The 24,837-nt window shown below is 40.6% G+C and overlaps 1 protein-coding gene across 4 annotated transcripts in view; it reads left to right on the forward strand.

Annotated features, from left to right (window-relative positions):
- tbc1d19 (TBC1 domain family, member 19) overlaps positions 1–24,837 on the forward strand; it is a 138,792-nt gene that overhangs the window by 35,057 nt on the left and 78,898 nt on the right. For 3 of the 4 annotated variants that reach the window (XM_072566348.1, XM_072566269.1, XM_072566459.1), the window contains 3 exons: positions 7,352–7,462; positions 14,954–15,026; positions 19,672–19,710. In XM_072566348.1, coding sequence (XP_072422449.1) covers positions 7,352–7,462; positions 14,954–15,026; positions 19,672–19,710 — 223 coding nt within the window. The remainder of the gene's footprint in view (positions 1–7,351; positions 7,463–14,953; positions 15,027–19,671; positions 19,711–24,837) is intronic. The other variant, XM_072566429.1, reaches the window with a different exon arrangement.

A 24,837-nucleotide genomic window follows, 5' to 3' on the forward strand; every position in this document is an offset into this window, starting at 1 on the left:
GGAACTGGAAGCAAACTGGAGATAACCACCTTGGACGTCCTGCTTTTTAGCCTACTTCCTAGTTCTGCGAAGTCTCGCTGTAGTATGTTCCTCCTCTTCTTCCCGACATCATTTGTGCCGACGTGTACCACCACCTCGGGCTCTTCACCCTCGTCCTTGAGGATGTCCTGCACTCTGTCCGCGATGTCTTTCACTCTAGCACCAGGAAAGCAACACACCATCCTTAAATCCCGTCTGCTGCCACAAAAACCCCGGTCAGTTCCTCTCACGATGGAGTCCCCTATTACCACGGCTCTATGTGATGTCCGACTCTTCCGCTCTGCTTCTGCGGCAACTTTTGATTGACAAACATGGCCGCCTTGCGAACTGGTAGTGTCATCAGACTCTACTGTTTCCAAAAGCTTCAACTTGTTCCTGACAGGTACTTCTCCCGGCGTCTCTTGCACCTGTCTCCTCTCTGCCTTCCTCATCGTCTGCACTCTTCTGCTCTCTTCTGGCATGATTGGTGTAATAACATCACTGAAGGTCTTGTCCAGAAAGATCTCGTTCTCTCGGATGAGCCTAAGGTCTTCGAGTTCTTTCGTCAGTGCTGCAATATGCTCGGTCAATTGCTGAATGTGCGCACACTTTCCACACATATACGAGCCAGACACACCAGAGTCGTTGACTTGCCACATCAAACACGTAGCGCACTGAACCAGCTGAGCAGTCATGTCTTCACCCTCTTCAACTGTGGCTGAACACGTAGCGCACTTGATTCGGTGCTGGACCAGGACCATGTACTGTCCATCTTTAAGAACAAGTTTGTCCTCAATATTTAACTTGTCCTCCCACTTGCTTTATGAGACAGAGATTGTTCCCTCCCATACTGGCTTTAAGTTGGCATCATTGCTCTGACCCTATACCAGATCTTTGATCTTGTTTTGGCTCACATAGCAACAACATCTATTTGTTCCAGAATGGGAGCTGCAATGGTTCTCCTGCTTAGCCGATTCATGTGACATGGTGTTCTTTGTTGTGCTAGCCTTCATCACTTCCTTTGGCAGCTTATTCCATACACGTGCCAGCTTCTGCCTGAAAAAGTTGCCCTTTAGGTCTCTTTTATATCTTTCCGCTCTCATCCTAAACCTATGCCTTCTAGTTTTGGACTCCCCCACCCCAGGGAAAAAAATTGTTTATTTATCCTATCCATGCTCCTCATGATTTTATAAACCTCTGAGGTCACCCCCTCAGCCTCTGATTCATTAGGCAAAACAGCCTTAGCTTATTCAACCTCTCCCCATAGCTCAAATCCTCCAACCCTGGCAACATCCATGTAAATCATTTCTGAACCCTTTCAAGTTTTGAAACACCTTTTCGATACGAAGGAGACCAGAACTGCACGCAATGTTCTATGATGGCCTAACCAATGTCCTGTACACCCGCAACATGACCTCCCAATTCTTGTTCTCAATACTCTGACCAATAAAGGAAAGCATACCAGATGCCTTCTTCACTATCCTATCTACCTGCAACTCCACTTTCAAGGAGCTATGAACCTGCACTCCAAGGTCTCTTTGTTCAGCAACACTCCTTAGGACCTTACCATTAAGTGTTTACGTCCTGCTAAGATTTGCTTTCCCAAAATGCAGCACCTCGCATTTATCTAAGTTAAATTCCATCTGCTACTCCCCAGCCCATTGACCCATCTGATCAAGATCCCGTTGTAATCTGAGGTAACCTTCTTCTCTGTCCACTACACCTCCAATTTTGGTGTCATCTGCAAACTTACTAACTATACCTCTTATGCTCACATCCAAATCATTTATGTAAATGATTAAAAGTAGGGGACCCAGCTCTGATGCTTGTGGCATGCCACTGGTCACAGACCTCCAGTCTGAAAAACAACCCTCCACCACCGCCCTCTGTCTTCTACCTTTGAGCCAGTTCTGTGTCCAATTGGCTAGTTCTCCCTGTATTCCATGAGATCTAACCTTGCTAATCAGTCTCCCATGGGGAACCTTGTTGAATGCCTTATTTAAGTCCATATAGATCACATCTATCACTCTGTTCTCATTAATCCTCTTTGTTACTACCTCAAAAAACTGAATCAAGTTTGTGAGACATGATTTCCCACGCACAAAGCCATGTTGACTATCCCTAATCAGTCCTTGTCTTTCCAAATCCATGTACATCCTGTCCCTCAGGATTCCCTCCAACAACTTGCCCACCACCAAAATCATGCTCTCTGGTCTATAATTCCCTGGTTTGTCCTTACCACCTTTCTTAAACAGTGGCACCATGTTAGCCAACCTCCAGTCTTTGCCACCTCACCTGTGACTATCGATGATACAAATATCTCAGCAAGGGGCCCAGCAATCGCTTCCCTAGCTTCCCACAGAGTTCCAGGGGACACCTGATCAGGTCCTGGGGATTTATCTACTTTTTGCGTTTCAAGACATCCAGCACTTTCTCCTCTGTAATATGGATATTTTTCAAGATGTCACCATCTATTTCCTTACATTCTATATTTTTCATGTCCTTTTCCACAGTAAATACTGCTGCAAATTACTCGTTTAGTATCTCCCCCATTTTCTGCGGCTCCACACAAAGGCCGCCTTGCTGATCTTTGAGGGGCCCTATTCTCTCCCTAGTTATCCTTTTGTCCTTGATGTATTTGTAAAAACCTTTGGATTCTCCTTAACTCTATTTGCCAAAGCTATCTCATGTCCCCTTTTTGCCCTCCTGATTTCCCTTTTAAGTATACTCCTAATGCCTTTATACTCTTCTAAGGATTCACTCGATCTATCCTGTCTATACCTGACGTATGCTTCCTTCTTTTTATTAACCAATCCCTCAATTTCTTTAGTCATCCAGCATTCCCTGTACCTCCTAGCCTTTCCTTTCTCCCTAACAGGCATATAGTTTCTCTGGATTCTCATTATCTTATTTCTGAAGGCTTCCCATTTTCTAACCATCACTTTACCTGCGAACTTCTGCCCCCAATCAGCTTTTGAAAGTTCTTGCTTAATACTGTCAAAATTAGCCTTTCTCCAATTTAGAACTTCAACTTTTAGATCTCGTTTATCCTTATCCAACACTATTTTAAAAATAATAGAATTATGGTCGCTGGCCCCAAAGTGCTCCCCCACTGACACCTCAGTCACCTGTCCTGCCTTGTTTCCCCAAGAGTAGGTCAAGTTTTGCAACTTCTCTAGTAGGTACATCCACATACTGAATCAGAAAATTTTCTTGTACACATTAACAAATTCCTCTCCATCTAAACCCTTAACACCATGGCAGTCCCAGTTGATGTTTGGAAAGTTAAAATCCCCTACCATAACTACCCTATTATTCTTACAGATAGCTGAGATCTCCTTACAAGTTTGTTTCTCAATTTCCCTCTGAGGGTCTATAATACAATCCCAATAAGGTGATCATCCCTTTCTTATTTCTCAATTCAATCCAAGTAACTTCCCTGGATGTATTTCGGGAATATGCTCCCTTAGTACAGCTGTAATGCTATTCCTAATCAAATATGCCACTCCCCCTCCTCTCTTGCCTCCCATCTGTCCTTCCTGTAGCATTTGTATACTGGAACCTTAAGCTGCCAATCCTGTCCATCCCTCAGCTTTCCATCCCTGAAATAAATGCAGTTTAATTTATCAGCTCTACCTTGTTCTCTGCTTTGTCCTTGCCTGAGCTGACTGTCTCACTCCTTTGTTCTCAGCTGTACCAGTCTCAGATTGATCTCTTTCCTGACTATCTCCCTTGGTCCCACCCCCCCATTACAAGTTTAAATCCTCCCGAACGGCTCTAGCTAATCTCCCTACAAGTATATTAGTCCCGTTTCAACTTGGGTGCAATCCGTCCTCCTTGTACAGGTCACGTCTACCCCAAAACAGCTTCCAATGATCCAAAAATGTGAATCCTTCTCCCATACACCAGCTCCTCAGCCATGCATTCATCTGCTCTATCCTCCTATTCCTGCCTCACTATCTTGTAGCAGCGGGAGTGATCCAGATATTACTATTCTTGAGGACCTCCTTTTTAAATTCCTGCGTAACTCTCTGTAATCTCCTTCCAGAATCTCAACCTTTTCCCTTCCTATGTCGTTGGTTTCCATTTGGACAATGACCTCCTGCTGCCCCTCTTCCCCTTGAGAACATTCTGCACCCTCTCTGAGATATCCTTGATCCTGGCACCAGGGAAACAACACACCATTCTGATCTTTTGCTGCTGGCCACAGAAACGTCTCTCTGTACCCGGACTAGAGAGTTCCCTAACACAGTCAATTTCTTGGAACCTGACGTACCCCTCATTGCGTTAGAGCCAGTTTCAATACCAGAAACCAGGCTGTTTGTGCTTCGTTCCCCTGAGAATCCATCACCCCCTACATTTTCCAAAACAGCATACTTGTTTGAAATGAGGATAGCCACAGAAGAGTTCTGCACTAACTGCTTACCTCTCTTAGTTTTCCTGGCATTAAACCAACTATGTGACTGTATCTGCGACTTTTCCCTCTTCCTATAACTGCCATCCATCATATCCCCTTGCTGTTGTCAATTCCTCATTGCCTCTCCAACCGATCCATTTGATCTGATTGGATTTGCAACCAACGGCATTTATTGTAGGTATAACCCTGAGTAGCCCGTAAACTCTCCCTAAACTCCAACATCCGACAAGAAGAGCGTATCACTCTACTAATGGCCATTTTTGCTTCTTTCAATCCAGAAACCCAGAAAATAGCACTGTCTTATTCCTCTAAAATCACTGCTCCAGGTTAAATTAATACTTATGGCTTATATTTTAAGTTTAATTAAGAGAAAATTTCAATAAAACATATAATCAAGAAAGAATCCTCTCTACTCACTACTGCAGACTTACTTTAAGGCCACGCTTAAAATATCCGCTTACCTGTTTCTGTGCTGTGACCTCTCCCAAACAGGTTCCTCCTAGATTAGTTGTGAATTTCACTGTTTGTTAATTTTCCCAGATGCACTCCAATGTCCAGCAATACATGAATTCGAACAGCAAAGGCAGTAACTGCGCAGGTTCACTTCTGTGTCAGGGTGGGTTTCTTTTTCTCCTACTGCAAATTCCAGACCAATATATTTTCTGTTCTCCCCAGCCCTGATTTGAGGGACACACCCACCAACTGTATTAAAAGGAGTTGAACAATTCTGAACCCTAGTGGACCTGTATCTGTGATCACTGGAAAGTGCAACATGATAACCCTACATGTATGTACAACTTGATTTGCATACAGTTCCAGGAGAACTACTTGAAAGTACAATGTGATATTTCTGTGCCTCCAGACAAACTTTGTTTTCTTTAAATATGCAATTACTCAATGACTCCACAGTCAAGCTTCAGATGATAGAATGGTGTGTATTTAGGGTAAAATAATTCAAAAAGTAAGTTGTTTAAGATCTCTCAAGAAGGTAGTGCAGTTAATTGTTTTTGAGATTACTTTTATGAAAAGTTATTTTGCTATGGCCAGATAGTTATGTGTTCCTTAGTATTAATACATTCCTGAATATAATAAATGAATCAACATTTTTTATCCTAACTATGCATCTGTTTAACATGTTGACCAAGCATTATTAAAAAAAAACATAAATTTGTACTTTTGTTTAAGAAGAGTAAAAGTAGATAAATCTCTGGAGCCTGATGAAGTGTATCCCAGGACATTGTGGGAGGCTAGGGAGCAGATTGTTGGGCCCCTAGAAGAGATATTTGTGTCATCTATAGCCATGGGTGAAGATTGGAGGGTGGCTAACGTTGTGCCATTCTTTAAGGAAGCCCAAAGGTACCTGAAAACGACAGACCGGTGAGCCTGATGTCCATGGTGGCTAAGTTGTTTGAGGGGATTCTGAGAAACAGGATCTACAGGCATTTGGAGAGACCAGGACTCATTGCAATAGTCATCATGACTTTGCGGTGGGAAATTATGTCTCATGAATTTGATTGAGCTTTTTGAAGGGGTGACCAAGGAGGTAGATGAGGGCAGTACAGTAGACATTGCCTGTATTGACTTTAGGAAGGTCTTTGACAATGTACTGCATGGTAGTTTGTTGACTAAAGTTATTTGTCATGGGATCCAGGGAGAGTTGGCCAATTGGATACAAAATTGGCTTGACAGTAGAAAACAGGATGGTCGTAGAGGGTTGTTGTTAAGATTGGAGGCCTGTGACCAACAGTGTGCCACAGGGATTGGTGCCGAGTCCACTGTTACTTGTCATTTATATAAATGGTTTTGATGAGAATTTAGGAGATACGGTTAGTAAGTTTGCGGATGACATCAAGATTGGTGATATAGTGGGCAGTGGAGATGGTTATCTGGGAATGCAGCGAGATGCAACTGGACCAGTGGGCTGAGGAATGGCAGATGGAGTTTAATTTAGATAAGTGCAAAGTGTTGCATTTTGGCAAGGCAAACCAGGGCAGGACTTATCCAGTCAATGGAAGGGCCCTGGGGATTGATATAGAACAAAGATATCTACAGGTATAGGTTCATAGCTCCTTGTAAATGGAGTCACAAGTAGACAGGGCAGCAAAGAAGACTTTTGGCATGCTAGCTTTTATTGGTTAGAGCATTGATTTGGATGTCTTCTTGTAGCTGTACAAGATGTTGATGAGGCCACATTTGGAGTTCTGCGTGCATTTTTGTTTGCCCTACTATAGAAAGGATATTATTAAACTAGAAAGAGTAGAGAAAAGATTTACTCGGATCCTACCTTGACTGGAAGGTACGAGTTATAAGGAGAGGTTGGATTGGCCAGGACTTTTCTCACTGGAGTGTAGGAGACTGAGAGGTGATCTTATAGAGGTATATAAAATCTTGAGAGGCATTGATAGGGCAGATAGCTGATAATTTTCCCCATTGTAGGGGAGTCTAAAACTGGAGGGCATAGGTTAAAGGTGAGCAGCAAGAGATACAAAAGAGAGTGGAGGAGCAATTTTTTCACATCGAGGGTGGTGAGTCTCTGAAATGGGCTGCCAGAGGTAGTGGTGGAAGTGAGTATAATTTTACCATTTAAGAAATATTAGACAGGTACATGGATGGGATACGTATGGAGAGATATGGACCAAATGCAGGCAAATGGGACTGGTTTAAATTGTGAAAATTGGACGGCATGGGCAACTCTAAGACTCTGACTCTTATTTGGCAAAGAAAGAAAAATATAAATATTTCTGCAGCAGTCAATCTTTCTATAAGTTATTAATTGAAGCCTCAAAAACCTTCAGGAACTTGAATAATTGTAGTTCGGTCAATTTTGCACTTGTTGGAAGAAAATAAGTGCAACAAAAGAGTATGTATTATATGTAAAGCTGTGATTTCATCCCTAGTTCGTTATTGGCCTTTCAGGTGCTAATTAATCTTCGGAATCCAAATTATGATGGTGGTGATCCAACTGGTCTGCGCAGTAGCTGGGGCTTAATCAGCATTCCTTTGCCAGTAAAAGACCTTTCTGAGCTGGTAGGTAAGATTTTACCTAGAAAGCAAGCATTTTGCTGAGCAAATCAGCAACTTCTCTTTGTTAATATGAAAATAAAATTGAAAAATATTCTTCTGGCAATTTTGTTACACCACACCACTGTTCAAACTCATAAAAGCAGAAATTACCATTATGCCACGAAGTCTTGTAAAAAGCCATTATCTTTCCATCTCATCCCTCATCTCCATCTGCCCACAAATTTGCAGTATTTATGAAGTCTGTTTATTCAGTTCAGTGTATACTCTTTTAGTAATAACTTGATATTATATTAACACGAATTTAGAAAAAAAAGCAATGATGCAAGAGGCAGTAAACCCTATTGTTGCACATTTGAATATGTTGTGGGTGGTAAGATAGGAAATAATAGGCGCTTTGTTCAATTTTATGAATATTATTGAGTTTGAAATTTAAAGATGAAGACTAGCAGGTTGCCAATGTAATAAGTCTCCTCAAAATGCGATAAATCAGCGTACCATTTAATAAAAAAAAAGCTGAGTTATTTAAGTAAGAAGTAGTTTATTGACAAAGTAAATTCTGTGGATGTTTTGGATATGCATTTTCCAAAAGCATTTGACAATGTGCTCCACAAAAGGCTCATTGCTAAACTGAAGTACATGATAGTAAAGGGATTGAGAGGTAGCATAAATAGGATGTGGTTAAAAGGTTACAAACATAATTGTGGTAAATAAATATTATTTTGACGTGATGTAAACAGTGGTTATTCCTGGATCAGTGTTTGTGTTATTGCTATTAAAGGAATACATAAATAATATTGGCTGTAAGGACACCATTATGTTTTGCAGATAACACAAAGATAGCAAGAAAAACCAACTGTGACTTCAGGGAAACATAGACTGGCAGAATTGTAAAGGGCCTTAAAATCAGTTTCACTTGGAGATTTTAAAAGCCAATTGTAAGACATTCTATTTGTTTCTGCTAATAAAATTGCAGTATTCAGGGCTGAATTGATAAAACAAATAAACAGGTGGACTTTCAAATGGATTTGTGTTACATGTGAAAACACTTTTAAGTTTTCTGTTGATCTTTCAACCTGACTGAAGATTTAGTTCACCTGGATCAAGTCCCCTCTCAAAACTGATCATGGTCTCGCACGCTGAAATTACAAGATTGTTAGAGAAGATGCTTTAAATTGTCTACATTTCTTAGGTTTCGAGGCACTAGGTATAATTTTGTAAGATTTTGTTATTCAAAGAATGTTTTGTTTACTAAGAAGTGTAAACTATGCAAATGTAATCCATGACACTAGTAAATGGTTCAATTTTTAAAGTTATTTTCAGTGACTATAAATCAGGCTTTTCACAGATAGAAGTAAAAATGCTAACTTTTCATGACTAAGCACATTGTATTTATAAAATTAACGAGTTTTGAGAAGATTTATAGCTCAGGCTGAGGTTTTGGATGTAGGTTTGCTTGCTGAGCTGGAAGGTTCATTTCCAGATGTTTCGTTACTCTACTAGGTAACATCTTCAGTGGGCCTCAGGCGAAGCAATGCTGAAAATCCCCGCTTTCAATTTATATGTTTGGATTTCTTTGGGTTGGTGATGCCATTTCCTGTGGTGATGTTATTTCCTGTGGTGAAATCACTTCCAGTTCCTTCTCTCAGGGGGTGGTAGATGGGGTTTAACTTGATGTGTTTGTTGATAGAGTTCCGATTGGAATGCCATGCTTCTAGGAATTCTTGTGCGTGTCTTTGTTTGGCTTGTCCTAGGATGGATGTGTTGTCCCAGTCAAAGTGGTGTCCTTCCTCATCTGTATGTGATGATGCTAGTGAGAGAGGGTCATGTCTTTTTCTGGCTAGTTAGTGTTCATGTATCCTGGTGGCTAGTTTTCTGCTTGTTTGTCCAATGTAGTGTTTGTTACAGTCCTTGCACGGTATTTTGTAGATGACATTAGTTTTGCTTGTTGTCTGTGTAGGGTCTTTCAAATTCATTAGCTGCTGTTTTAGTGTGTTGGTGTGTTTGTGGGCTACCATGGTGCCAAGGGGTCTGAGTAGTCTGGCAGTCATTTCTGAGATGTCTTTGATGTAGGGGAGAGTGGCTAGGGTTTCTGTATGTGTTTTGTCTGCTTGTTTGGGTTTGTTGCTGAGAAGTCATTCCAACACCCACAAACGGAGCTGCATCAGAACATTATTTCAATGCATACTGCAGCACAGAGGAACTACGCAGAGCAGAGGAAAATCACCTATATCGTGTTTTCAAAAAGAATGGTTACCCAATGAGCACAGTCTGCCGATTTCTCAGCAACAAACCCAAACAAGCAGACAAAACACATACAGAAACCCTAGCCACTCTCCCCTACATCAAAGACATCTCAGAAATGACTGCCAGACTACTCAGACCTTGGCATCATGGTAGCCCACAAACCCAACAACACACTAAAACAGCAGCTAATGAACTTGAAAGACCCTACACAGACAACAAGCAAAACTAATGTCATCTACAAATTACCGTGCAAGGACTGTAACAAACACTGTAACAAACAAACATATGTTGTCCCAATCAAAGTGGTGTCCTTCCTTATCTATATGTAAGGATACCAGTAAGATAGGGTCATGTCATTTTGTGGCTAGTTGTGGCTATTATACAGACACCAACAAAACGAATGTCATTTACAAGATATCGTGCAAGGACTATAACAAACACTACATTGGACAAACAGGCAGAAAACTAGCCACCAGGATACATGAACACCAACTAGCTACAAAAAGACATGACCCTCTCTCACTAGTATCCTCACGTACGGATGAGGAAGGACACCACTTTGACTGGGACAACACATCCATCCTAGGACAAGCCAAACAAAGACACGCACAAGAATTCCCAGAAGCATGGCATTCCAACTGGAAGTCTATCAACAAACACATTGAGTTAGACCCCATCTAACACTCCCTGAGAAAAGGAACAGAAGTGACTTCACCACAGGAAATGGCATCACCAACCCAAAGAATCCCAAACATATAAATAGAAAGCAGGGATTTTCAGCATTGCTTAGCCTGAGGCCCGCTGAAGATGTTACCTAGTAAGGTAATAAAACGTCTGGAAATGAACCTTCCAGCTCAGCTCGCAAACCTAAATCCAAAATTTATAAAACTGTACAAGGATTAAGTAGTTGGTATTATAAAATTGATAAAAAGCCAATTGTACTTAGAGAAAATCTTGCATTTGTGATTATGGAAATGTTTAATGCTGGAAACTTAAAGTACAATTTTGAACACTGTTCCCATAATTTCTGGAAACTCTACTACTGGAATTTTAAAATTTGGTTTTCATATTTATTCTTACCATGAACAATTAAAGAGGTTGAAAACCAATGACAAAATTGCGGGAGGGTGAAAAAATCATTTTTATTCTTTACATTATCAGACCTTAAGAATATAAGTAGGAGTAGCAAGGTGTAATTTAACTACATGATAACACAATCATTTGTACAGCAAAGATTTTTTTCTTCTTGGGCTTTAAGTAGTAACTTCAGATCTTGCCATTGAGCAGTTGACTTGATTTCCATGTATTTGTATTTCATTATTAGCTCAACTTGCCCTTACTTCTGTGCAGCTTCCAGCCATCCTCTGCTTCCCTGAAAAACAAGATGCAACAAATTCTTGACATGAAAGTCAAAGCACATACCTGGTGGCTACTTACCTTCATCCAGCCCTGTCTTCAACACAGTGTCCCTGCACTCTCCATGGCCAACATCCTCCTCAGCCCTTTGTCCACACAAGTCAGCACGGGAAAGCTACTTGCCTCGCTCTAATTATGCTGAATTCAGTCCAATTGTCATGCCACTTCAGCTCTTTACCACTTAGAACATAGAACATAGAAGAATACAGCGCAGTACAGGCCCTTCGGCCCTCGATGTTGCGCCGATCAAAGCCCACCTAACCTACACTAACCCACTATCCTCCATATACCTATCCAATGCCCGCTTAAATACCCATAAAGAGGGAGAGTCCACTACTGCTACTGGCAGGTCATTCCATGAACTTACGACTCGCTGAGTGAAGAACCTACCCCTAACATCAGTCCTATATCTACCCCCCCCTTAATTTAAAGCTATGCCCACTTGACTTTGGACCGCAGGGATATCAATGACCTGCATGCTTGTGCCAGGTAGTTTTGTGTGCAAGGACGTATATACTTCTCATGCATTTAAACAAGATGCATGTTAAGGCAAGAATTGATTTTCTTAATGTTAATTCACTTTTTACTTACTTGGGTCTGCCAACCTGTATGGCTTGCATTGAATTTTAATGCATTAGCTCTTCATTGCTCAGTTGCGGACATCCAGCTCTGTTGCTTGCAAGGACTTGTTTAAACAGGATGCTTGTTAAGGCAAGAATTTATTTTCTTAATGCTCATCTACTTTATGCTTATTTGGGACTACCAACCTCTGTGGCTCATGTTGTTGTTTAGCACACAGGGAGAAGCAGGCAGCTTATGGGAAGAACTGATTTGTTAAAGGGGTGGTCATTGTGTTGTTGGATTATGTTTATGTCACACAGTGGCATGTGCCTTCAACTTAAGCAGCAACACACTGCATGTGCTTCAAGTAATCATCATCTCTGAAAATCAAAAGGAAACAGTCCTGAGTGCGTTCAAGGTGGACTATGGTTGGTTATGGAGTTTTGCTTCCCCCTAATTTGTTTTTCCGCTATGCAGTCCTCAAAGTCCTTCTGGAACCAGATGTAAATGCATTGACGTGCTGACGATCGCACGGTTTGGAGGAAGTGTTATCAGGAAGTACAGACACACTCAGTCAAGGGGCTGATTAAATCCTGGGAATTGATCATGGTGAATCGGGCACTTGTTCTACTAAAGTCCGGGGACTCAGGCATGGTCAGCCTGTTTTTGTGGGTCTAGTGCACCAAGTCTAGGGAGTATGGGTATATCGTCAGGATGTCTTGCTGGTGCATCCTCTGAGTCACCAGTAACTTCATCCTCAGAAGTGAAGGTTATGCTGAGGGTTTCTGGCACAGGTATCTTCATGGCTGAAATTTGCTAACTACCACAAGTACCTGTGTCAAAGAAGAGAAGAAATTAGTTGTCTAAGCAGAAAAAAGCTTTTGCAGATTTAGGATGCGTTAGAGCTCGAGGTAATGGAACAGCAGTGCAGCCTGGTACAGTGAAGCTAACTGAATTTGAGTGGCTGTTGATGTTGCCCTATTCCTCACATGAGCAAACTTGCGCTTCTTTGGCAAAATTCAACAGATACTGCTTGAATGGATGGAGAAAACTTGTGTTCATAACCCCCTTTACTGGTCTTAACTCTCTTGGGCAGTTTTTGTAAAGAGCAGCAAGTGAATGCAAGAAGGTCCAATAGTCTTGTAGGATGATGTAAATGAAAGCTGTCCAATGGATGTGATAAATGCAATAGTGAGAATTGCAGATTTGGGTCATGTCTTCACTGACAATGGTCAAGTACCACATTGTGACCACCTTTTTACCTGATCAGTTATTTCCACAAGCTGCCTGCTTCTCCCTTTGTACCAAAGAGCAATGCATACCACAGAGATTGGTATTCCCAAAAAAGCATAAAGTGGATGAGCATTAAGAAAATAAGCTCTTGCCTTAACATGGTCAAGCATCACATCGTGATGGGCAGTTCTTGTCTTGCAGCATCTGATATGGTTAGTAGCTGGGCTTTAAATATGCCGCCAGAGGCATGAACGCTGGAAGTTCCCAGCAGTTGTGACTACTTCTGCCTTTCCTGTTGAAGGTTGCTGAAGAGTCCGATTGCATAATTAATGAGGTGAAGAGTGGAGGATTGTATGAGAAAAGTTGCCATAGCATACTGAGCACCATGAGTCTCTCTTGACAAACCACTGTAACTGAAAATGGGAATATTGCTTCCATAGTCATTATATTCTGAAGTGCAAATTTTTTTACCTATCTGCGAAATTGTTGTTAAAATTTAAGTTTACATTTAGTGCTAAGAATGATTCATTGAGATCATTGCGCACACTATCAGATCTGTTACTAACATAGTTTTAGTAATTACAAAGCTCTTCAACACATATTCTGAAATAGTTATAATTTTCATACATCTCTGGATTTTATTTTGTTGAGAGAAAACAATGTGTATTTTGGGGAATCACTTATTTTCCCACATCACCACACCAAAATATTCTTGAATTTGCTGTTGAAATTTGGAAGATACCAATGATAACACTAATAAATTAGAGAATGACGTTGGGAATGATGATGCAGTGAATGAATTGCAGAATGAATTAGATCAGGGTTACAACTAGATGGGCAGATGGAAAAATAATTTAATGTGATTTAATACTGACTAATACATATTTTTAACGTAAATACTTTAACAATATAATGAAGTGAGTAGAATTAGTAAAGGGCATTTAAAAATGGACTTAATACTAAAAGCATAAGTGAAGAAAAGTCTTTAAAGGAAGTGGCAGGGTGGAAGAGAGGAATTCCTCAAAATAAATTCTATTTAATTAAAGTCAATTCATGTTCGATTTTTGTTTTGTTGCTTTTAGACAAGTAGATTGTACATCAGAATTGAGTTACCGTATTTAATGGCTTTTCTTGCTTGTCAAGTACAAGTCTTCTTTGTTATTCAACTTTTATTTGATTATTTTAATGATAGGTTTATTTGAATCTGTTCAGTAAGTGTTTCTGGGTTTTGCTTTGATAATGTTTCCATCACTCCATCACTTGTATATGTTCTGATTTTCTTGGTATTGTGCGCACCATTTCTTGGCAACCTGTTATAAGGGCTTGCTCAAAGCTGTTCTTAAATTTGCTATGATATGGCGTACAGACCAACATGAGCTAACTTTAATCCTAATCTTCCAACTATTCCTCTCTAAACTGGCTTTCATTTCTTGTTTTGGTATGTATGCAGTCAGGAATTTGGTATTCAAGAAGTTCTGGAGCAGATCTGTGGTCCAACATTTATGCAATATGGAATATAGAAACATCGCAATGCCTTAACTTTGCTTCATGTTAATCAGTTGGCTGGACAGCAGGTTTGTGATGTAGAAAGATGCCAATAGCATGAGGTTAATTACTGTATTTGGGGGCTGGTTAGCTCATTTGGCTGGATGGCTGTTTTGCGATACAGAATGACACCAAAACCACACATTGAATTCCCGCACTGGCTGAATTTACCATTAAGGACCCATTTTCTCAAACTCATCCCTGGCCTGAGGCGTTGGAGACCCTCAATTTAAAACCACCACCAATCAGCTGTCTGGGACTATAATAATTAAACTTCATTTTAAAATTTAGAGTGGCATCATTGCCAGCGCAGATATGGTGAGCTGAAGGGCTATTGTGCTTTTCTATCTTCTATGTTCTGTCTGATGAAAGCAGCCCGTGGTCCTCTATCTATGTGACATTCAAAATTGTTATCGTCTAAAAAGTTTTTAATAGTAACAAAATCTTCAGTGCATACACATTTGTGATTAAATTTTCCCTTTTTATTCTATAAAGAGGGAACTGTTCGCTGAGCTAGCTTTAAACTATGAACAACTTGGAATTGATGACTCGATGCAGATCCCTGTAGGTAAGTACTTTTCATTGTTTAATGTTTTTAGAACATATGGAATAAAATTCAATATGAAATATTCCTAAAGAAATTAGAGATTGAATAACTAATCATTTCAACCAATGATTAGCCCTATTTCACCCCTTCTAATACACATTCTATGGTCACAGTCATTGAACAGCTTTGTTTGCATTGTAAAGATTGGGAACGAAGTTTGTGAGGAACAAATCCACATCATAATAATTTGTGAATTGTGTTGTGCAGCACCAACATTTGGCACTATTGCATAAACAGAAAACTACGTTTTAATTGGTGTGGGACTTCACATAGTGTTCATGCGTGTTGCCAAATGATTTCTTTCTCCTTCCTATCTACGTTAAGGGAGTAAATTTCTAAAGTCAGGCCAATAATTTAAGGTCTCACAAGATGATGCTACAACCATGATTATATGTTTTAGCACTTAATACTGTGCAAATTTTAAGAGCTTTTTACTATTTAATTTATCATTTTATTACATTTTACAGTATTCTAGAGTTTTGTGTAGTATAGAAGCAAGTTTTTTTCCCGAGACTAGAGCTAAAGATCTGGTTGTATTTGATTTTTGAAAAATAGATCTGTAATATTTGCATCAGTGGAACGCTATTTAGGTTAAATGAAACCTAATCTATCACAAACTTTAAAATAAAAATTTTACTTCAAAAATGCAAATGCTGCATTTTCCTCACTAATAATTCTTTTAAAAATAGAAGCATGAAGTAAGTGATATGTTTATATAAAACACTTGTTGAGACACAATTAGAGTATTGTGCACATTTTGAGATTAATTATTTTATCGAAAACAGAACAGCCATAACTAAGCTAAGAATGGAATTGATTCATTAAGGTAACGATAGGAGTGGAAAGCACAAGTTATGATGATAATTCTGAAACTCAGGATTGAGCATGCATAAGATGCTATTTTATGCTCAGATCCATTGTCAGTATGTAGACTCATGAGCATCTGCAAACTATTTGAATTGACCTTGGTTAGCCCGGTTCCCAAAGATTGAGGCAAAAGTGAGGCCATTTTCTGTGGGAACCGAGCTGATTGATCCTTTAATCTCTTCACAATCAGACCAGATCCCCTCTAGGTGCTGAGAATGTAGTATGGAGTGGCTGGGACATGCTGTAAATTGGGAGGAGTGTATTGATAAGGTGAGGCAGTAACTGGGCTTTCAGAGCACTGCTCCCTCTCCAGTGAAGGTAAAAACCAGCTCATCAGGTGTGAGGTATTCACTATTTTGCTGAGTGGTACATGTCTGGCTCATTCCCTGAGCCTATGCAACTGCAGTCACCTGATCCATCTTCCATTTCATCCAGAGGCTAAAGATGGACTGTGACTGCAAGGACATCATGTACAAAACTCTGGATAAGGGGGCAGGGGAAAGACATACCCAATGCTGGCCTCATCCTGATGGCCACCTTTGTGTATGGTTGCATCAAACTGTGCAAAGATGCTCGGTACGCAAAAACCCAAGTGTCATTATGTCCTGAGGTTCTACTGGTCCCCAGTGTTGCAAGGGATGGACCTGACTTCATTGCTGAGGAATGCTCCAAGTAGTCGGACCATTCCATATCACCTGTCTCTCATGGAAAAGTTTGCAAAGATAAGCATCTTTGAACACAGGTCCATCAGGCAGTGGTCAGCACATAAGGTCCTCAAGACACTGGAAAAAGAAGAGGGTGTATCCTGTCAGCTGGTTCTGGAGCAGATGGTCAAAGTAATCTGACAGAATGCCCTCATTGCCAGAACTTTCCAACAAGCACCAAGACGTAGCTTGGCTGCTGGTGTGAAGCACACTACCTATTGGATCCTATGACCAGACTTTGCAGCCATTGCACACTGCTTTTGAAGCAGCTGTAGTGGTAAGAGATTGTCACACATCTCAAAGGAATGTGCCTTTGCAAAGAAGATCTGCAGAGGGATGTTGCAATTTTGTTGAAGGTAATCGTGAATATTTTCATGACTCAGGACTCTGTGCTCTATGGGCTGTTTCCCAGGATGCACACTGACACCAACATTGACAGCGCCTGTAGGACCATTAACTTGGTGAAAGATGCTCTTTAGTCTCTCTGGACCTTTTGGTCATCAAGAGTTAACCTTGACTGAGTGTTGGAGACTTGTACATTCCCAAGGCCAGGACAACCAGCTGAGGAATGCACTGAAGCTTGAGGCAACTGCTGCCAAAGCGCAGTGGGGAAAGACCACTATCTAAGGTCTTTCTGTCAAAGTGTGTAGAAAATGCCTTTGTTTTGCAACTGCAGGGAAGAGTCAAAAGGTGTGGTGCTGGAAGAGCACAGCCAGTCAAGCAGCATCTTCGACGAGTAGAAAAGTCAAAGTTTCAAACATAAGCTCTTTGAAGTCGAAATGTTGACTCTCCTGCACCTTGGATGCAGCCTGACTGGCTGTGCTTTTCCAGCACCACACGTTTTGATTCTGATCTCCAGCATCTGCGGTCTTCACTTTCTCCTAACTGCAGGGAAGGACTGAGGAATGTCAAAGTCAAATGTATTGGGTTTTTTCCCCCTCCATGAGGGCTGTTTATGTTTATGGACCTTTTTTTTAATGTACTTAAGAGTTTTTTTTGTGAATAAAGTATATTTTTGCAGTTACAAAAAAAATTTCATGAGGCACAGCAGAGTCATGCTCCAACAAAATCTGCAATCTCATGGCCCAGCACATACCCCCTCTATCTTTTCCATCAAACAAGGGATCTTCAATGAAGAGTAAAGGAGCACATGCCAGAAGCAGCACCAGGCGTGACTAATAATGAGGTGAAGTGCAACTCCACCAATACTGAAGAAAGTTGATACCATCCAGGGCGAAGCATCCTGCTTGATTTAGAACCACTTTCACAAACATCCGTTCTGTCCTCCACCAATGCTCAGGAATAGTAATGTGTAACATCTACAAGATGCACTGCAGAAATTCATCAAAGTTCCTTGAACAGCACCTTTGTAATCCAGAACCACTACAATCTAGAAGGATAAGGTCAGCAGATATGAGAACACCACCACCTTCTACTGCCTCTCCAAGCCACTCACGATCCTGACTGGGAAATATATTGCAGTTACTTCAGTGCTGTTGATCAAAATCTTCCCTAATGATTTTGTGGGTCTATCAACAGCAAATGGACTACAGCAGTTCAAGAAGGCAGCTCACCAACATCTTTTCAAGGGCAATTAGGAATTGACATTAAATGCTTTCCTAGCTAGTAATGTCCATGTCCTATGAATGAATAAAAAAAACTCAAGCGAGTGGAACCATTTTCATTGGAGAATGCACATTTAATTGTGGAATGTTCTCAATTTTTTTAAGAAGTGTTTTACCAGTATGCACTCATCAATAAGAACGGCATTGGGAGGATTTTCTCAGTGTAAAGTGCTTTTGGAGCATAGGGAAAAGTGAGGACTGCAGATGCTGGAAATCAGACTCTAGATTAGAGTGGTGCTGGAAAAGCACAGCCGGTCAGGCAGCATCCGAAGAGCAGGAAAATCAACGTTTCGGGCAAATGCCCTTCATCAGGACACTGAAACGTCGATTTTCCTGCTGCCTGACTGGCTGTGCTTTTCCAGCACTACTCTAATCTAGAGTCTGATTTCCAGCATCTGCAGTCCTCACTTTTCCCTATGCTCCAAAAGCACTTTACACTGAGAAAATTCTCCCAATGCTGTTCTTATTGATGACCGTATACTGGTAAAACACTTTTTACATGTTTTAGAGAAAAGGGCAGTGGGATGCATTTTACATTGCTCATGCAAGGAGGTGATAAAAATAAGATGAACTGAATTTCCTTCTATGCTATAAACTAAGATTCAGTGCTTCTAAAAGTAATAATTTCCATGAGGATGTTGTGATGATGCTGCACCTTTGACAAGGTAATGCTGTCCTTGGCTTTTTTTCCAGAGAAGTCGTAAAAGCAGCAATTCGTAAAAGTCTAGGTTTGAAAGGTTTTTGGGCCAGTTTGATGATAGTTAACAGATACTGCCTCAGTTAAAAGGCTTTCAAGTTTGGGAGCAAAATACCTGTACAATGAAAGGGGAGTGGCCACTTCTCCCAGCTCAACTTTTCTCTGGTTTGGTTTGGCTTTTAGTAGTCTGGCTGTCCACTGAAAGCAGTCAATCAGTTTTGAAGCTGCAGTTTTCTCTCTCTGACATCTCTCTCTCTACTATAAGACCCTGTGTTTGATTTAACATTTTTTTTTGCCATGCGGAGTTTACGGGGATTATTGCAGGACTTTGGAACAGCATCATTAAGTTGGGGTAGTCTCGTTGGGTTTTTGGATAGTTTAACTTATTCTATATTCTGTTCTCTTTTGTTTGTGTTTCATTCGGTAATCTTGCAAATAAATTCTGTTTTGTTTAAAACTAAGTGGTTGGGCCAGCTGCATCACTCCTGGAATATCCATCTATGCCTGCTTAAAACAGCTAACAAATTTAGGCTCCGAGCTACTTTCTTGAAATGTTTTGAGGGGGTCTGGCCTGGTCCATAACAGTGGTTCCTGACTTGAGTTAAATCACCAGATGGCTTTATAGAAAATATGATATTACTTCCTGTTCCTGATTATTATAAAGTTACTTTGCTGTTCTAATTTATACTTTAACTGCACATTGTCTCTTACAGAGCTGTTTGAAAGTGAGTATATACGTCTCGGTCAAAGAGGTAAGAACCTGCTGGAAATGACTCAGAATTCACTGAATTCCTCCTTTGCTTGCCAATTTCTTAATGCTAAAATGTTTTCCAAGAGATGTGTTATCCTTGTTCATCTTCAAGCTGATTACAGGGCCATTGACCAAAGACTTGAGGCAGATACTTTTGTTCACTAATTTATGTAATTTATCATGTCCTCTAGTGAGGAAAGAAATGGAGAGAAAGTAGTAAAATAATGCACATAAAAGAAGATTAATGTTGGAGAGCATTAAAATTTGTTTTTCTATTCTTTCATGGGATCTTAGCATTGCTCTCAAGCCGAGCATTTGTTGCCCGTCATTAATCAGCTTCGAACGAAGTGGCTTGGTGGGCCAATCCGGAAGGCAGTTAAGAGTCAATAACTTTGTTGTGGATCTAGAGTCACATGTAGACCAGACAGGGTTAGGCTGGCACATTTCCTTCTTGGAAAGATATTAGTAAACTGATGGGTTTTTACAATGATCAATGATAGTTTGTAATCCCCACTGCTGAGACTAGTCATACCTGGTACAAAGGAAGATAGTTATTGTGGTTGTTGGAGGCCAGTCATCTTAGCTACAACCAATCTCTGCTGGGGTTTCTCAAGGTAGTCTAATTTGCCAATGATCTTTCCTGCATTATAAGGTGAGGATGTGCAGCATCAGTGAACAAAGTTGAGCACAATGTGCATGACACCTCATATACAGAAGCAGTCCATGCCCAAATACAGTAAGACCTGGGCAATAAATGGAATTGGGCTGACAAGTGGCAAGTAACATTTGTGCCAGGCAATGACTAACTCCAACAAAACCGAATCTAACAATTTCCCCTTGATATTCAATGTCATCACCATCACTGAATTCACCACCATCAGCATTCTGGGAGTCACCATTGACTAGCAACTGAACTGGACTGGTCATATAAGCCCTGTGGCTCCAAGAGCAGGTCAGAGGCTCAGAATACTACAGTGAATAACTCCCCTCTTGTTGCCAAAGCCTATCCACCATCTACATGGCATAAGTGAAGAGTGTGATGTAATACTCCACCTTACCTAAATGAGAGCTGCTTCAACAACAGCCAAGAGGCTTGACATAGTCCAACACAAAGCATCCTGTTTGGTTGGCAGCACATCCACAAATGTTCATTCCATCCACTACTCACACTCAGTAGCAGCAGTGTGTATGATCTACAAGATGCACAGCAGGAATTCACCAAAGATCCTTAGACAGTACCTTCCAATCCCATGGCCATTACCATTAGAAGGACAAGGACAGCGAATATGTGGGAATACCACTACCTTCGAATTCTCCTTCAAGCCACTCACCATACAGACTTGGAAGTATATTGCCATTTCTTCAGTGTCACTGGGTCAAAGTATTGGAATCCTCTCCCTATTGGCATTATGGATATACTGCCACCGAATAAATTGCAGCAGTTCAAGAAAGCAGCTCGGTACCACCTCCTCGAGTGCAGCTGGAAGTGCTGGCCTATTCAGTGGCACCCATTATCCTGTGACTGAATAAAAAAAATTCCAGAGTAATTGAGTTTGAATTTCACATGTCCCGTGATGGAATTTGAATCCGTGTCCTCAGTATATTAGTCTGGGCCTATGGATTACTAGTCCAGTGACATTACTGCTACACCATCTCCCCTTTTCTTAAAATATTTAATACTTCCTTAAAATATTCAATATTATTTTCACTGAAGGAGTTACTTTAGTGATACTTTCTTGCCAGCGCGGTATGTGGAGCTTGGGAACAGTCGCTTACTTCTGGTGTTTGAGGCCTTGCATACGTTTCACATCACATTTTAATTTCATTAGCTAGTCTGATTAATATGAGCCAAATGTATTTGCATTCAGAATTTGGTTGCTCTTGAATCCTTTCCTTCTGGTGCTACTGCTCTTGTGAAAACTATCTTTATTATCCTTAGCTTTCCATCAATGGCCTAGATTGTACTTTGTGGCCACTTAGTTGTTGGTTGCTACCTGAGTTACTGGGAAACGTTCAAAATAAATACCAATCTACTTTCGTTACTTTTCTTGTTAACATATATACTGCTGAATTTGTGGCTTTGTTGGTAGCAAGATTGGTTCTGATTCATAAGATTCCAGATTAATGTCCCACCTCAAGACTTGAGCACAAGTATCAATGAGTTTTTTAATATTGGCAGTGCCATCATCCCCCTCACAGAGAATACAGCCCAGAACAGAACATTCGGAGTCCTGGAAGGGTGCCTGACATAATATTTCTCGCTCTATACAAAGAGGGAGGTGCCTGATATTATGTTCCTTGCTCTAAACGAAGGCTTCGCAGGACAAAACTGGGACTACTCCTTAGAGATGCAGAAACTTGTATGTCTTGCCAAACAAGCAAGTATCACTCTTCAGTACACTGCAACTCTCAAACTAATTTCACTGTCAGTGTCATTAATTTTACACCACTGCTAACACTGGTCGCAATGCCTTCTCTCTCTTGTCTCTTGCTGTTACTGCCAGCATGTCAATTATCTCTGCAATAGAATGGTCAACTCTCCTGGAAGGTAACTCCTTCACCTCTGAGGATGAGAGGACTGAGTACTGTCCAGTTCTTATTCAGTCTGTAATGTTATGACATCATTGTGCTCTGAGGCCCTCCCTCACAAGTTGAGTCACGTACCATCCACTTGATTGTGGTTGCAGCCATTTTCTTCCCCATTGCACACTTTGGATTTCCAACACCCAGCAATGCAAGTGTTTCCAGAACACACTTGCAGTGTGTATAACAGATGTCATGATGATCATAGGGGATTGGCAAGTGCTGAAAGTCAATGTCCAGGTGCGTGAGGGCTGGTGCATCATGCCCTGAGGTGCTCTTTGATTGCACATAACATGGAGGTCCTTTGAACAAGCACGGAGTTGAATTTGCCAAATGCCTGCTCTGATTTATATGTTGCGTTTTCTTGATGTCTAACTTGGCATTTAATCAACAGTAATCCCCCTTAAATGGCAGTTTGCTGTTGCTTAGTGAGAAATTTGCCATTCTGCTTTCAAAAGCATAAAAGATGGAATGAGTTACACCCAACTTCGAGATTGCTGTTTTCTGATTCTTCCTTAAATCTTGCCATAGCTGATGCACTTGTACTCCCTTTAAGAATTCACCGTAGAGTATTGCTGCTGATATCAATTTCAGCCTCACTGGGTTTTCATCCAATTCTGCCATAAAACTTGCCAGAGCGTACATTTCTCAGATGTAAGAATCCACTTGATATAATCGTCGGACTGGAATTCTGTTCCTGAAAATGTGGTGAAAGCAGAGTCCTTGAATATTTTTAAAGTAGAGGTAGATAGATTCTTATTGAGCAAAGAGCTAACATGTTAGCAGGGATAAATAGGAATGTGGATTTGAGGTTACAATCAGATCAAGAATAATCTTACTGAATGGTGAAACAGGCTTGAGGGCCTGATTGCCCGACTCCTGCTCTTGATTTATATATTTGCATGTATGTCTTTCATTCGTTTGTTGCTTTTAATGTCTTATTACTTATGCATGATTTTAAAGTTTTCTTTTAAAAACTGATGTGGTGGTTGTTGAATTCAGAATACTTAATGTGAATCTGTCATAACAAATAATGTTGATAATGCTGTCTTTAGTGCAGTACCCTTAGAATGTTACAAATATTCAGCCTTTTGTTATATATACATATTTAGCCTTTGGAAGAAAGAGACAAGAAAAAACGTTTTACTCAAATTATGTGCACTAAAATGTCAAAAGACAGAGGCAGCAGCAGTAAACCTGCCCTTAATAACTTTTTATGACTTCTGGACCATCCATTCATTCCACGTAGTATGGAATTAACTATTTTTAAAACTTGGGTGCCTCATTCCTGCATCTTACATGTTTTTGATGGAGCTAACTGACAGTGATAATTAATATTATCATCTATATTTCTGATTGGTGGAATAAAATTAAAATGACTATAGCCTACTGTTTGCCTCTGTACATAACCTATGTCTTTAATTTTTGACAAAACCTAAGCTTGAATTTTCATCTGCAAGTTGGGTATGCCAAATCAGGAGAATTCCTGGCTCTGTGAACCATGACTGTCCAAACATCAGATTTTCGGCTGGCTAAGTTAGAAGTCAGGACGGATGATCTTGGAGGGAATGAGGAAGATACCAGGTGCGGAGGTGGGATGAGCAGAAGTCCCTCCTCAGTGTGTGCAAAATTTAAGAAGAAAGACCAAAACATAAAATACTCTTCCTGCCTTCAACCAGCACATGCTTCCCTCACTCCATCCATGCTAATCATACAGTTAAATTTATTCACTTATGGGCTTTGGGCATCGCTGGCTGGCCAATATTTATTGCCCTGTAATCACCCTATCTCTTAACCTCTCATATCAATTCCAATAATCCATCACCTTCCATTTCAGCTTTTGCCCATATTCCTAGCTCTGTGTCCTTTGTCCCTATTCCAACTTTGTGCGAATCTCCACCCACCAATCATTACACTTACACCGACCATGTCAACTCACCCAGTATCTGTAATGGATAGACCTCAGGGCCCATGCAGAGATGAGAGAAGATTAAGTTATGTAAAATAAAGTGCTAAATGTCAATCATAATGAAAAAAAAACATAAAAGACAGGTTGTAAGTTTGCTCGCTGAGCTTTAATGCAGTTAAGACCATAAGAAATTGGAGTGGAAGTAAGGCCATTCAGCCCATTGAGTCTACTCCGCCATTCAACCATGGCTAATGGGCATTTCTACGCCACTTATCCATACTCTCCCCGTACCCCTTAATTCGTTGCGAGATTAAGAATTTATCAATCTCTGCCTTGAAGACATTTAACGTCTCGGTCTCCACTGCACTCCGTCGCAATGAATTCCACAGGCCCACCATTCTCTGGCAGAAGAAATGTCTCCTCATTTCTGTTTCAATTTGACCCCCTCTAATTCTAAGGCTGTGCCCACGAGTCCAAGCATTCCCACCTGACGGAAACAATTTCCCAGTATCCATTTTTTCTAAGCCATGCATTATCTTGTAAGTTTCTATTTTATCTCTCCTCAACCTTCTAAACTCTAATGAATACAGTCCAGGATCCTCAGCCATTCATCCTATGTTAGGCCTACCATTCCAG

Source organism: Chiloscyllium punctatum, chromosome 1 (genome assembly GCF_047496795.1).
Source record: "Chiloscyllium punctatum isolate Juve2018m chromosome 1, sChiPun1.3, whole genome shotgun sequence".
Lineage (NCBI taxonomy): Eukaryota > Metazoa > Chordata > Chondrichthyes > Orectolobiformes > Hemiscylliidae > Chiloscyllium > Chiloscyllium punctatum.